General features: G+C 42.8%; 2 protein-coding genes across 8 annotated transcripts in view; one reads left to right on the top strand and one right to left on the bottom strand.

The window, feature by feature from the left end:
* UROS (uroporphyrinogen III synthase) overlaps nucleotides 1–2611 on the bottom strand; it is a 41533-nt gene extending 38922 nt beyond the window's left edge. For 2 of the 7 annotated variants that reach the window (XM_051618031.1, XM_051618029.1), the window contains exons 1-2: nucleotides 2392–2592; nucleotides 1574–1698 (exon numbers count right to left, since the gene is read on the bottom strand). The gene's annotated coding sequence lies outside the window, so the exon portion shown is untranslated. Of the gene's footprint in view, nucleotides 1–1573; nucleotides 2300–2391 lie in introns of those variants that run through there. The other 5 variants (XM_051618034.1, XM_051618036.1, XM_051618035.1 and 2 more) reach the window with 5 other exon arrangements.
* A 61-nt stretch (nucleotides 2612–2672) lies between these two features.
* Nucleotides 2673–13237, top strand: BCCIP (BRCA2 and CDKN1A interacting protein). Its single transcript, XM_051618027.1, has 7 exons — nucleotides 2673–2841; nucleotides 4867–4941; nucleotides 5570–5650; nucleotides 6785–6877; nucleotides 7406–7593; nucleotides 8232–8409; nucleotides 12827–13237. Exons 1-7 carry the CDS (start codon nucleotides 2701–2703, stop codon nucleotides 12995–12997), a joined length of 927 nt encoding a protein of 308 aa, XP_051473987.1. The 5' UTR covers nucleotides 2673–2700; the 3' UTR covers nucleotides 12998–13237.
* The last annotated feature ends 30 nt before the right edge of the window (nucleotides 13238–13267 follow it).

The raw sequence follows: 13267 nt of genomic DNA, 5'->3' as shown, positions 1-13267 counted from the left end.
AGTCCAGCAATGCTCAATCTATAGCTGGAAAAGAGAATAACCTTAGTAAGGTTTCCACTGCCTAGTCCTTGTTTGTAGGATGCTGCTGGCCACCCACTTTTGGCTCATTTAACAACCACTCTGCCTGAGAACCAATAACAATCCTGCTAAGACTGCTCTTCACATGTTAAAAAAAATACCATTTAAAAGCCATTAGGCTTGCAAACAGCTAATAAGAGGATAACAGATTTTCTGTCTCAAGCACACAGACACAAAGCTGAAGAAAAACTTTATTAGTCAGTCTGAGGTTTGGGGACCATCCAATTAGTTCTGATAACAAATTACAAGAGCGACTGGAGTATCTGAGTCATTACATCAGGACTGAAAGCTCAACTCAGCCTGGTGCTATTTCTCTGAGTCCCCATTAATTGTAAGTCCACTTAATTTAGAAGAAGGGTAATTTTAGGTCACATTGTATATCCGGAGTATTATGCTTACAGATATAATTGAAAGGCTTCCTATTCACAGCACCACACAGTAAAATTCAACATCCCTGCACCTTTAATTAAAATATAAAGCTGATCATAATGTGTATCCCTGATAATAGCACTGTAAAAATGAGCAATACTCTTTCATATTGAAAGAACCTTTGCAGATTTTTTTATATAAAACATTGCACAGAAAGAAGATCTCTGAGGGTCACTCCACTTTCTTTTCAAAAGCTGTCCTCAAACTAATTGTGAACTATCTTTAATACAGAGGACAGCTTGTAAAAGGAAATAAATGGGTCCTTTTGTTTCTTGCTGCTAAGTGACACCAAGAGCTGCAAAATGTATTAAACTTTTCTAATCCCATTCTGATTATAAGCAAATGAATGGGTCACACAATAACATTTGATTGCCAAGTGCCAAGGGAATTGTCTGTTCCATCCTAAACATAAAAGGAGATTAATTATAAGGCACTATTGAGAAATTATTTTTAAAAAAAACTTCTAAAAAGCCCTGGGCTAGGATTTGAGATGCTATGCATTTCTTACCCATATTCTTTTACTATAATTAGATGGCTTTAATCAACAGAGAAGAAAAAAGCCTACCTATAAGGCTGCCATGAAGTATGGTTCAGAAACCTACCAAATTCACAGATAAGGCAACACATGTACCATCAAGTATCAACAACAACAGATTTGAGAATAAATCCTGCTATTTGGCTGTCACAAAGCTCAACAACAAAACTGGTTCTTTGCCATGGTAGTCCAGTGGAGCAGCAAAGGACTAGGACCCTTCTGCTATATAATGGATTTTTACCACAAGCAGTATTAGTAATTAGTACAATTTTTGACTGATACAGTTTCAAGAATAAACTGGAAGACTGTATATATAGATACAGACTGCATCCCCACAGAGGCAGTTTTACTGCAGCATACAGGGCTTTGCCAAGACATCTCTTCCCACACTGAATTATTGCCCCATGTATCAGCATTCATGTTTTGGCAACGACCTAGGTGCTCCCAGGGCAGACACAGCTCACCAAAAAATAATAAAAAATAATAAACACAGGCACGTTTAACGTTTTAAAGGGACATGCAGATTCTGACCTACTTGGATGGCATTTATAAAGCCAAAATTACAACTCGGGCCCCACGCCTCGCATCTCTTCTGGCTGGCCAGTCTCAGTCTTCCTCTTCAAATGACCTCATTAGCATCCACCTTTCTTCATTAACTAGACACAAAGACTCAAGTGGAACACGGCCTGCCCGAATGAGGCTGCAGCATTAATGGCCACTTCTACACTTTTAGCGCTTAGGATTTTTCAACACGTTTTCCTGATGGGTATTACTCATAAATCACATTCACACTGTGTTGACAGCACTCTACCTTACTGCCTTTTCCGCTCGTTTGCCTGGAATTCCCTGTAACTAGTCCAAGATTTCTCTTTTTAAGCAAGCAGCAAGCACTCGATTCCTTTTCTAACTCGGCTGTCAGGAATCTTGACTCACGTCACACCCTCAGGACAGACTTCTAGGCCCCGGGACCGTGTCTCAGCCTCTCTCCGGCTTATTTTTCCCCATGACAACAGGCTCAAGAGAGACAGGGCCGGGGAAAGGCGGGGAAAGGCTTTTCTTCCAGCAGCTGCCGCCCCCAGCAGGGCTGGGAGCCGCGACAAGTTCACACACAACACACACACCTCAGCTCCCAGGGGCCGTTCTCAAGCGGCTCAGGGGGGATTTCCCCGAACGCTCTATGTTTTAAAGCAGCGGTTAGAGGGAACCCCGGGCCTTCCCGGAGGGAGCAGGGCGGCCCGGGACGCCTGGTGCCCCCCATCCCACCCTCAACCGGTCCAACCCGTTGAACACACACCCCCCCACACACCCCCGGGGAGCTCCGCCGCGACCCCTCCACCCGCCCGGCAAACCTGCAGCCGACCACCGGCCCGACCCGGGCCCCGCCGAGGGAGCCGCACGGCCCCGCTCCCCGCCCAGCCCGCTCCCCCGCGGGCCGGGCCGGCAGCCGGGGCCGCCCCGAGCGGGCACCAAGCCTGCCCCGCCGCTTCCCGGGGCCGCCCCGAGCGGGCACCAAGCCTGCCCCGCCGCTTCCCGGGGCCGCCCCGAGCGGGCACCAAGCCTGCCCCGCCGCCTCCCGGGCCCCGCCGCTTCCCGGGGCCGCCCCGAGCGGGCCCCGCCGCCTCCCGCCCCGCCTGCCGAGCGCCTGCGCGCCGGGCGCCATGGCCACGCCGGCCAAGCGCAGGGCCCAGCCCCGAGCCGCCGAGAGCTGCTCGGAGCCCGAGTCGGAAGCGGAGTCGGGCTCCTCGTCGGGCTCCTCGTCGGGCTCCTCGTCGGAAGAGGAGGAGGAGAGGATCGGTGAGGTGAGCGGCAGGGGGAGCGCGGCCCTCCCGCGGCCTTCAGGCGGGGGCCCGCGCCCGGCCTCGCCTGCTCTGGGGCCTTCCCCTCGTCCCTTGACGGAGCAGAGCGAAAGCGAGCGGTGAAACGGGGGAAGCAGGCGGCCGAGCTCAGGCGGCTGTGGCTGGGAACTGCCGGGGAGGGGGGGTTGTCTCCGTGCGGAGCCCCTCGCCAGGCTGCGGGGAGCCGGGGCCGCAGCCTCCGGGCCCGGCGGTGCAGGGCGGGGACAGCGCTTCGCGAGTCGGGCAGGCGGAACGCGCCCTGTTAATGGTCGGAGAGGCTGATTTCTTTCTTTGTCTGCTTGTTTCTCTCCTGTTCTGCACGTCGGAACCCCCGAGGCCGCGGTGAGTGGCGCAGACTGGGCCCCGGCCTCCAGCCGGTCGGTGCGGGGCTGGGGGCGGGATCCTCAGGCAGTCTGGTCACTTTCACAGGGCTGGAGAGACTCAGAGGGTAGAACTATCTATGGGCTTAAACTCTGTGCATCATTTCAAGGTTCAATATTTCGCTATTTCGGTTGCTTTCACCACGATTTCGCTTCGAGTCAGTTAGTGGGCTTCCCTTTTCCTAGACGAGGCCTCACTTAGCTTGCGTTAGCAAATTAAAAGCCCCTACAATATTTTATTTTATGTTTTAACTGTGACACGATAAAAAGCGTAAGTTTAATTGTGTTATTAGTGATACCAGCGTGATGGAAAAGTGCACTTACCATTTGCTAGAAACACGTCCCGCCTTAAAAGGGTGTTCAGCCTGGTTTGGGCTAACATATGTTTCTTGACTCGCAGTCCTTGTATTCTCTTTGATGTTTCTGAACCCACACAGCACGTTGCACTACTGTCTAGACAACCTTTTTTTTTCTTTAATGCTCAGGGCTTTTGCATATTGTGGTGTCTGGATGAAGTTTCTTGAGTCTCGAGTGACAGATCTTGAGGATGGTGCCTGTGTGCCCTGCACTACTGCGTTGTTGTGCACTGGATGAAATTTGCAGTCCAGTGCTAGTTTTAGTTTAGTATTCCAGCTTTTGAGGGTGATATATCATTATTACACGTGTTCTGGTTTGGAGGGCTAAATACATACAAATTTCTCTCGGTTGTTGTGTAAGACATCAAGGTTTGCATTGCTAATGTTAAAGAAATGTACTGAACACTTAGAACTGTATAGACTTGGAAATCTGTCATGTACTTAAAAATGCTGAGAATTACACTGAAACACATAACCTTTATTTTTGCCTTACTAGTCTTTCCCTTCACCTCCTTCCACTTCAAGTGGAAAAAGGGCAACCCCTTCATTTATGCAGTTACTTTCTTTGTAAAAGGAGGCATGTGGCAGTTCTGTCAGTCTGAGAACAACACCACAATCACTAGCTAGGGCGTGGTTGCTGAGAAGGTGCTTTGCTTGTACCTAGCAGAGTGTTACTGCATGTAACAGCTTGCTCTGTGGGCTCTTGCTTTGTGTTGGATGCAGTGCAAGGGGGAGAGAGTAAGTGCACAGTTGCAAGACAGGACATACAGAAATATATGATGAGTCTTTATTTTGCTTGGTTTTTTTATAACAGATGAAAGATGGAGGTTTCGTAAACTCTCCCATGCCAGGCTGTTATTTTGGGTAGTGGAAAAGCCATAAAGCAAAACCAGTGTTAGAACATCTAGTGCTCTGCGGTTTATATATGAGTTTTATGGCTGTGATTTGCACAGCATTCACTACCACTGTAAACAGTGTTTTCTTCAGAATTTACTGGCTTACTCATTCAGGGAGATCCTTGAATTTTAAAGCGGTCAAAAAGTTCTTGGATGCCAGGAGGAATACTGTATGCATCAAAGATACAATCTCTTTTCTTACATAAGTAGCTTAAGTAAATAACGTGCCTTCCTTGAGAAATCAGTTCAGTGTATGATGTTGACCATTACTTGTCTTCGAGTTTCTTCAGTTTAGTTTCGTTTTCAGATAGATTCTTACCAAGTATGTTTGATATTCTGTGTTTTACTTCTTCATAGGAGGTGAATATTGAGTTTGAAGCACATTCCATATCTGACAATGACTACAATGGGATAAAGAAATTACTACAACAGGTACTTTGACTTCTTGTTAGCTTGATTGGTATTTCCATTGATTAATAATATCTAAGGAGTTATGCCAAATCATCAGGTAACTTTTATTGATTCATAGTTTTACTGTACTTCAGCTCATGAAGATTAAATAATTACAGCCAAAGTGAACATTCCTAAACCATGGTTTCAAGAACTATAGGGCTGTTCTTCCACAGTTTGTATAATCTTTCTATCCTCATTGTGTTAGTTACTGCCCAGAAAACCTCATTCAATCTTAATCAGCTTCTTGGAGTTGTTTTTTTTTTTTGTAAATTACAACCCTTAAAAAGCAGACAAACAAGTAATGTGTGTGTTTCATGTGGCAACTTCCAGTCTTTTTCTTGTAAACCTATGCTGGGCAAGCATTCAGCTCTAATCATGCAACGTGCCAGCTTGTGGAGGGTCGAGGAGCAAGCCCTTCAAGAAGCTGGTTTTCAGTCTTTACAATATGATATTGAAGGAAATGAAATAAACACACTAAATGGAAATAAAAAATGGAACAGTGTTGCATGGCAGCTTGCAGAAGTTGGTGACTGTATTTTTTTACTTAAGTGGCCCATGATACATCATCAGGCCTAAAATTTCTGTGTACTTGTTTCTTATTTCCCAGTTGTTTCTAAAAGCTCCTGTTAACACTGCTGAGTTAACGGATATATTAATACAACAGAATCATGTTGGAAGTATTATTAAGGTAAGACAGAATTTATGTTTATACATTAAGTACAGTACTTACGTTGAAATAACAGACTTTCAGAAGGTGATCCTGTCTTTGTGATTTGTATGCTTTCTTGCTTTTTTGCTTTGAGTATAATTCTTCTTTGGGAGCTAAAGTTTTCAGGGTCTGCTTTCAACCAAACAAGGTACTTGGTTTCTTTTTTTGTTTGTTTCCTTTTCACATATGGAAGGCTTTTCACTTTTCTCTCTAAATTTTGTGGTGGTATAGTAATAATGCTGCAAATTCCGTGGAGAAGTTTGTTACCATCTCCATATGAAAGAAGACTGTATGATTTCCATCATTCTCAGGATGTACAGAGATACAAACCAAAAATACCCTGCGTGCAGTTTCCTTTTGTGCAGAGTTCCTTGGACGTAGGAAAGGATCCCAAAGGGAGTCCTGGATAAGTTCTGCAATGGCAGTGAAGTGCTCTGCAGAGGCTCCTGAGTTACTCCAGCCTAAGGAAGCTGCTCAGTACTGCATAGTGCTCAGGAGGTCATGGCCACATTTCTTTCCAAGCTGCCCCCAAAGGGCACACTTGTGCAGTTGTACCACGTTGCATGGCATCACTTCAGTACCTTCCTTTTATGGCCTGTGGCAACAGTTTTTCTGCCCAAGTTTAACATGATCCTTGTATTACAACTGCATGACTCGCAGTTATTTCCCCATGTTTTTCATTGCAGGGTTTTATTGAGCTTTGTTTCACTCTCTATCAAAGCTCTATGGCTCAATGGTTTTTAAGACTTCCAGGCTTATTTTCCCTATGTTAGAAACCACAGAAAATTGGTTTGCTGAAGACATTGTCATCCCTTGTGCTAAGGTGCTGCTTATTATAGGTGAGCTGTCAAATTTTAGTGCCTTTCAGAAAATGCTGCTGTAGAAGATAGATGACCTGGCTCTAAGTACGCAGAGACATTCAGTGATGCAGCAGTCTCATAACTGTAACCAGAATTCTTTCATAACCATAACCAGGATTGGTAGGTTGTGTCTGTGTACAGATTACCTAGATGGTTGTCAACTGCTGAGCATGTTCTGGAAAGAAAAACATTTCTTGCTGCAGAGAGTGGAAATAGAATGTCAACATGAGCTGTTTTTTCTTTTATTAAATAGCAAGCAGAAGTCCAAGAAGACAGTAGTGACGATGATGAAGATGATGATGAAGTCTTTGGTTTTATAAGCTGCTTAAACTTAACGGAAAGAAAGGTTGGTATTCCTCAGTAATACCCAGATAGTAATAAGTGAGACTGCATCCTGCTTTTCTGCCTTCTATCACACACGTGGACAACTGGATAAGGATTTTGCATTCCATCGTGGTCTTAAAAGTTGCACATCACTTAGCTTTCTTTCTGATCTAGTCCCTCATAACTTGCTGAAGGTCAAACAAAGCAAAGAGTGGAAGAGAGTCAAAACTAAGTCTGACACGTATTTCCAAGGTAACTGAGCTGTCAGCCTCTTGTATTTCTTCACTTTCATCTTTCAAAGCTTTCAAATTTTGTTGTTGAGTGTCCTGGTCTTGCAGCTCCTAGCTGTGTTCCTAGCAGTTAGGAGCCTTTGTTTGCCCTCAGCTTAAGAGCTGGTAAATAAATTCAGGTAAATTGTATTGTGCTTTAGAGATTGCTTAAGGAAGTTGCCAGTAGGTCTGTAGAATATTTCCTTAGAGTTCACATTCAAGGTTTTTGTTGTATAAATTATTGTTCTGTAATGTAAAGGAAATACACCTTTTGATTCTAGGGTACACAGTGTGCTGAGCAAATCAAAGAGCTGATTCTAAGCCGGTGTGAGAAGAGCTGTGAACAGCATGTGGTTGAACAACTGGATAAGCTCCTCAATGACAGTACTAAGCCTGTGGGTCTTCTCCTCAGTGAAAGATTCATTAACGTGCCACCACAGATTGCTCTGCCCATGCACCAGCAGCTTCAGTAAGTTTGGGTTGCCTGTTTTTTTTTTTACATGATGTTGATTAATACTTTTTGTTCATATTTTTAAAGAAAACTTATGTATATAGAACTATGTTAAGGCAGGTGATACTATAGATATAAGTAAGATATTTTTAATATCTTTAAGCTTTTCAAACTCTTCATGCCTTACGATAGAGGAAATAATTTAAGAATATGTGCTGTTCTACTACAGAAGTAGCTGTTTGTCTGTGGTAGCTTGTATTGCAGATTATTTTCAGAACAATGTAGGAAAATGTAAAAATGATAACTTTTTATAGCATGCTGATAATGAGCAAATTGGATGTTTCTGCTCCTGTGTTAAGATCTGGCTCTGGAGTGGAAGATTTGGCTCAAGGGACAGGGTTATAAGGTGAATGAGTGTTTTGATCAGTTTCAGACAAGTGAGTGAAGCGGGTGAAGTGCTCGTTGATCTCTACCAATTCATTAATTCCTATCATAGGCTGGATGACAAGTAAGTCCACTGAGATCCAAGCTGCAAAATTAATATCTTTTCTATACTAATACATTACAAGGTTTACTCATATGCTTGTTGAGGTTTTAAGTTGTGTTTTTAAATGTGTATTTTAAAATTGTATTTGTAAATATTTATTTATCTTTAGGAAAGAGTTGACTGAAGCACAGAGAACAAACAAACCTTGTGGAAAGTGCCACTACTATCTTCTTATCAGCAAGACCTTTACAGAAGCCACAAAGAGCAATTCAAAGAAGAGGGGAAAGGGAAATCAGCAGAAGGAAGAATTAATGTTTGCAAATGCAGAGGAGGAATTCTTTTATGAGGTAACAATTTAAATTGTTTTAAAATGTAAATTATTTTAATTTAAAATGCTTCTTTTTCTTTACATATCAGCAAAAAAGGTATTTCACCTTAAAATTCAAGTTTTTTTAAAAAAAGGTAAAGTCACATATTTTTTACATTAAATCCAGCTGGTTTTTAGAGCTATGTTGAGAGATGAGCATGCAACCTATTTTTGTGCATTGAACACAACACGTTTTGGATCCAGAGAATCATGGAGAGAGCTGTGCCATCCATAAGTCCAAATTATTCAATTACTCCTCTGTGCTGGCATGAATCTACTACTATGTTACTTGTATCAGGTCACAATTAACCTGATAATAAGATGATACGGTGCAGATTCTACCTCTGGCAGCATTACCAACGGATAAGGTCTCCAGTGGTATGAGGATAGTGGAAAAATTCAAAGAACACCTGAAACAAACAGATTTTAGGGGAAAGATCACGTGTTACTTTATCTTGGGGCCTTAAAGAATTAACAAACCTCACCTCTTTACTCATATAGCTATACTGGAGAGATTGAATTGAATGTCATAATTACCAGACTTGTTGAACTACTGAGAATGAAATGTCCACATTTTTAGGGTGTACAAATGGTAATAAATCTGGATATTGAATTTAGCAGCATGTCTCAGGCCTTGTCACTTTACAAAATCCCTTTTGTTTGGGAAACAGTGCCGAGGTCTTCTTTAATCTGAATGAGAAGAAATGTGAAAGACCTGTTAAATAGCTGTGTCAGGAGAACAGAACAGGCAAGCTCTGGGTGTGGGAATTGCAGGAAGTGCAGATTAGCTTGAATATCTGTCAGTGAGGTTCAAGCTAACATGATTTACATCACAAGTGGTGTTGCTGAGTGGCAGCTCAAACAGCATGTAGTAGCTTCCAAGAGTGTTCTAACTTTATCTTGTGTCATGGTTTTAAGGACTTAGAAGGAGAAAGATGCAAATAAATACGGAGGAATCTCAGGTGCTAAGAATTTCAATCAGCATCTGCAATGCATGTTAATACTTAAATACATAGATCTATTTTCCTTGCCCCTACATAGTAGTCCTGTGTCAGAGAAAACAGGTGTTGAGGCTTTATGTAATGCAGTTAAATGCATGTCTCTGAGATCTTCAGCTTGTCTCCAAACAAGCTGGAGAAGTGGGCCCAGGTGAAACTCATGAGATTCAACAAGGCCACGTGCAGAGTCCTGCACCTGTGCCGGGGGCAACTAGAGATATGAATACAGGGTGGGGGAAGACATGCTGGAGAGCAGCCCACTGGGAAAAGATCTGGGGATACTAGTGGATCAGAAGCTGGACATGAGCCACTATGTGCAATTGCAGCCCAGAAGGGCAACCACATCCTGGGCTGCATCAAAATAAGTGTGGCCAGCAGAGTGAGAGAGGTGATTCTGCCCCTCTGCTCTGGTGAGACCCCACCTGGAGTGCTGCATCCAGCTCTGGAGCCACCAACACAAGAGGGATGTGAACCTGTTGGAGTGTGTCCAGAGGAGGGCAACAGAAGTGATCCGAGGGCTGGAGCAGCTCTCTTATAAAGACAGGCTGAGGGTGTTGGGGTTGTTGAGCCTGGAGAAAGGAAGACACTGGAGAGACCTTATAGCAACCTTCCAATATCTGAAGGGGGCCTATAAGAAGGCTGAGGAAGAGCTGTTCACTAGGGCATGTAATGATAGGACATGGGGTAATGGTTTTAAGCCGGAAAAGGGTAGGTGTAGGTTGGTCATCAGGAGAAAGTTCTTTGATACGAGGGTGATGGATCACTGGAATGGGTTGCCTAGAGAGGTGGTGGAGGCCCCATCCCTGCAGACATTCAAGGTCAGGCTTGGTGGGGCTCTGAGCAATCTGGTCTAGTTGGAGATGTGTTGGGGAGGGTCTTTTTTCAGGGGCTTGCACCGAGAGGATGAAGGGTAATGGTTTTAAGCTGAAAGAAGAGACATACAGGTTAGAGATCAGGCATAAATTCTTCAGTGTAAGGGTGGTGAGACACCTGAACGGGTCCCGGAGATGTTGTAGGGGCTCCATCCCTGGAGGTGTTCAAGGGCAGGTTGGATGGGGCTCTGAGCAGCCTGTTCCAGTGGAAGGTGTCCCTGCCCATGCAGGAGAGTTGGAACTTGATGATCTTTAAGGTCCCTTCCAACTCAAAATTCTGTAATTCTGTGATGTCCCTGCTTATTATAGGGGGGTTGGACTAGATGACCTTCAGAGGTCCCTTCCAATCCAGTGCATTCTGTGTTTTTTTGCCAAGAAACTTAACAGATGCAAAGCTCTGCATTTGTGTCCTGTTTGTCGGTGTGACGTGGAAAGCTGATTGATCTGCTTCCTTTTGGGTACCTGTTATTTTCAAAACATGCTCAGAATAAGAAAAAAAGCAACAAAATTTTGAAGATCCAAACAAGTAGCTGTTGCTTCTCTTTTCTATCTCTGTTGTATTTAGGACAAGTATATTAATAAAATGTGGTAAATTACCGAGATGAAAATATTACTTCCTATTTCCTAAAGCAACCCCTCTACACAATCCTGCTGGTTCCACACTTAATCAGGAGAGGGGAAGACTGAGGAAATGAAATTAAAAATGTACTTTGAAATGCAAAGAATTCTTCAGTGGTCTTTTTTTTTTTAAGCTTTAAAAATATTACTCTACAACATTACTGCTTTGTCAAGAGCCCATTATTTTTCATTTCTGGCAGTGCCTATAGGATAAAGTGCATGCACATGCATCATATGGTTAGTGGCAAAGCTTCCTGTGTGTAATCATTCATGACATTCTCTGATAGAGGCTGTAGTATGGCTGAAATTGTATTTCTTGGGAAGAAGAAAAATATAAGTAGGTGAGTTCATTGTTAGCTATAGGGAATAGTGTTGTACCTTCTATGCAATAACAAGTTGGGATTTTCCTGTTGTGTTCCTGCCAGAGCAGCTTTACCAACTGAACTTGAACTCTACATAAATAGGTTATTGAAAAGCTGAGGGGGGGAAGCCTGTGGTGTCAACAGGTGTTAAATTCTAGAGGCCTGTTTTGCATTAATCTGTTTTGTTATTTTGAGTTGCATTTTAAAGACTAATTGTGTCCTTTTACTTAAACTGCAATAATTTTCAACTCAAATGGATAGACTCAAACCGAGCACGCTTTTCTGTTTTAACAGGCCTTCTAGTGTTTTTAACAAAATAATTTTAAACACTATGGAGGGCATTAGATTAAGTGGATCTCTGTACTTAATGATGTATGTGTGAATTAGTAGTGGAGTGTGTATCCTCCCTGATCACACATAATGATGAATAGATTGACCTAAAAAAGTGTCCAGTGCAGTGAAACAGACCCTTAGAGCCAAATAAGAGAGAGATAGGCCATTTTCCTCATGTCAGTTTGCTGTGTTTTATTCTGTTCCTTAAAATGTAAATGAGGGAGCAAAAGAAAAGTTCTATAATAACCAGACTTGGAGTTTATTAAAAGGTTTAGAGCCTCCATTACTCATATGGTTTGTTCTTGAGCAAAAGCCATTCAATTAATGTGATGTTTCTTCCAAAATTAAATTAACAACCTAGAGATACTGTTCATAAATAGAAAACCTAAACAAAGGCTGAATCTTTGCTTTCCCTGCAAGGGGAAGAGGTTTAGTCTTGTTCCAGGGTTGAAGGTCTCTTAAGAGCCTGATACTCCTTTTATTCAGGAATCCCTTCTAATTGGCACAATAACCTCTATTCAGTCTGGGGAGACCTTAAATCACCTTCCAGTGCCTGAAGGGGCTCCAGGAAAGCTAGGGAGGGGCTTTTCACCAGCAAGAGCAGTGACAGGACAAGGGGTAATGGTTTTAAACTGAAAGAGGGGAGATTTAGGTTAGACATCAGGAACAAGTTCTTCACCATGAGGGTAGGAAGGTGCTGGAATAGGTTGCCCCGGGAGGCTGTGAGTGCCTCTCCCTGGAGGTGTTCAAGGGCAGGTTGGATGGGGCTTATGCAGCCTGGTCTGTTGTGAGGTGTCCCTGCTTATAGTAGGGGGGGTAGGAACCTGATGAGCTTTAACCTTCTAACATTCTATGATTCTGTGATTTTTTTAAGGTGCTAATATGGAATGATATGCTGCCTTAATGAGGCACAGTAAGCATATAAAGATGCATTGATTTATTTTTTTTTCCTCGTTAGGTCTTCTGATATCAAACTATAATGATAGCAATCCTTTTAGAATTTAATATGAATTATATGAATTCTGCAAAAAGCAAGTAGTTCAAAGCTCCAAATGGTGGGTTCTCAAGTAGGTTTGGTGGGCTTTTTGAGAGGGAAGAAAACAACTTTTTGATAAGTGTGTGCAAAATAGGGCCTTTTTACTTTGTTTAGATGTTTGTATTATGTTCATGCTATTTAAAAATATTAATCCTAATGCATTTATTCTGTTGTTTAGAAAGCCCTTCTGAAGTTCAGCTACTCTGTGCAAGAGGAAAGTGACACTTGTTTGGGCGGGAGATGGTCCTTTGATGATGTCCCAATGAAACCTTGGAGGACTGTTATGATAGTTGCAGCTGATGGAATGAATGTCATTATGGATAAACTCAAAGACTATCTCTCACTCTGAGCATTTCTATGAACACCATTTTTTGTAAAGCAGCCATGCAGAACTGTGACTTCACAATCTTCTCAGACTGTTCTAGAGTTAATGGTTTTGTGCTCCTCAAATGCTTCATCTGTGCACTTCGAAGACAAGTAGTTGGTACAACTAAAAATATCCATCAAATTGCTATGTTTAAATATTGTATCTTATTACAGTTTGGTATAATCCTTAAGCAGTCAATAAAACCCCAGTGTTACAAGGAAACTCGATCTACTCAATATGTTTTTAATCCAA

This window comes from Apus apus, chromosome 4 (genome assembly GCF_020740795.1).
Source record: "Apus apus isolate bApuApu2 chromosome 4, bApuApu2.pri.cur, whole genome shotgun sequence".
Lineage (NCBI taxonomy): Eukaryota > Metazoa > Chordata > Aves > Apodiformes > Apodidae > Apus > Apus apus.
This window is presented reverse-complemented; position numbering and strand designations above follow the sequence as displayed.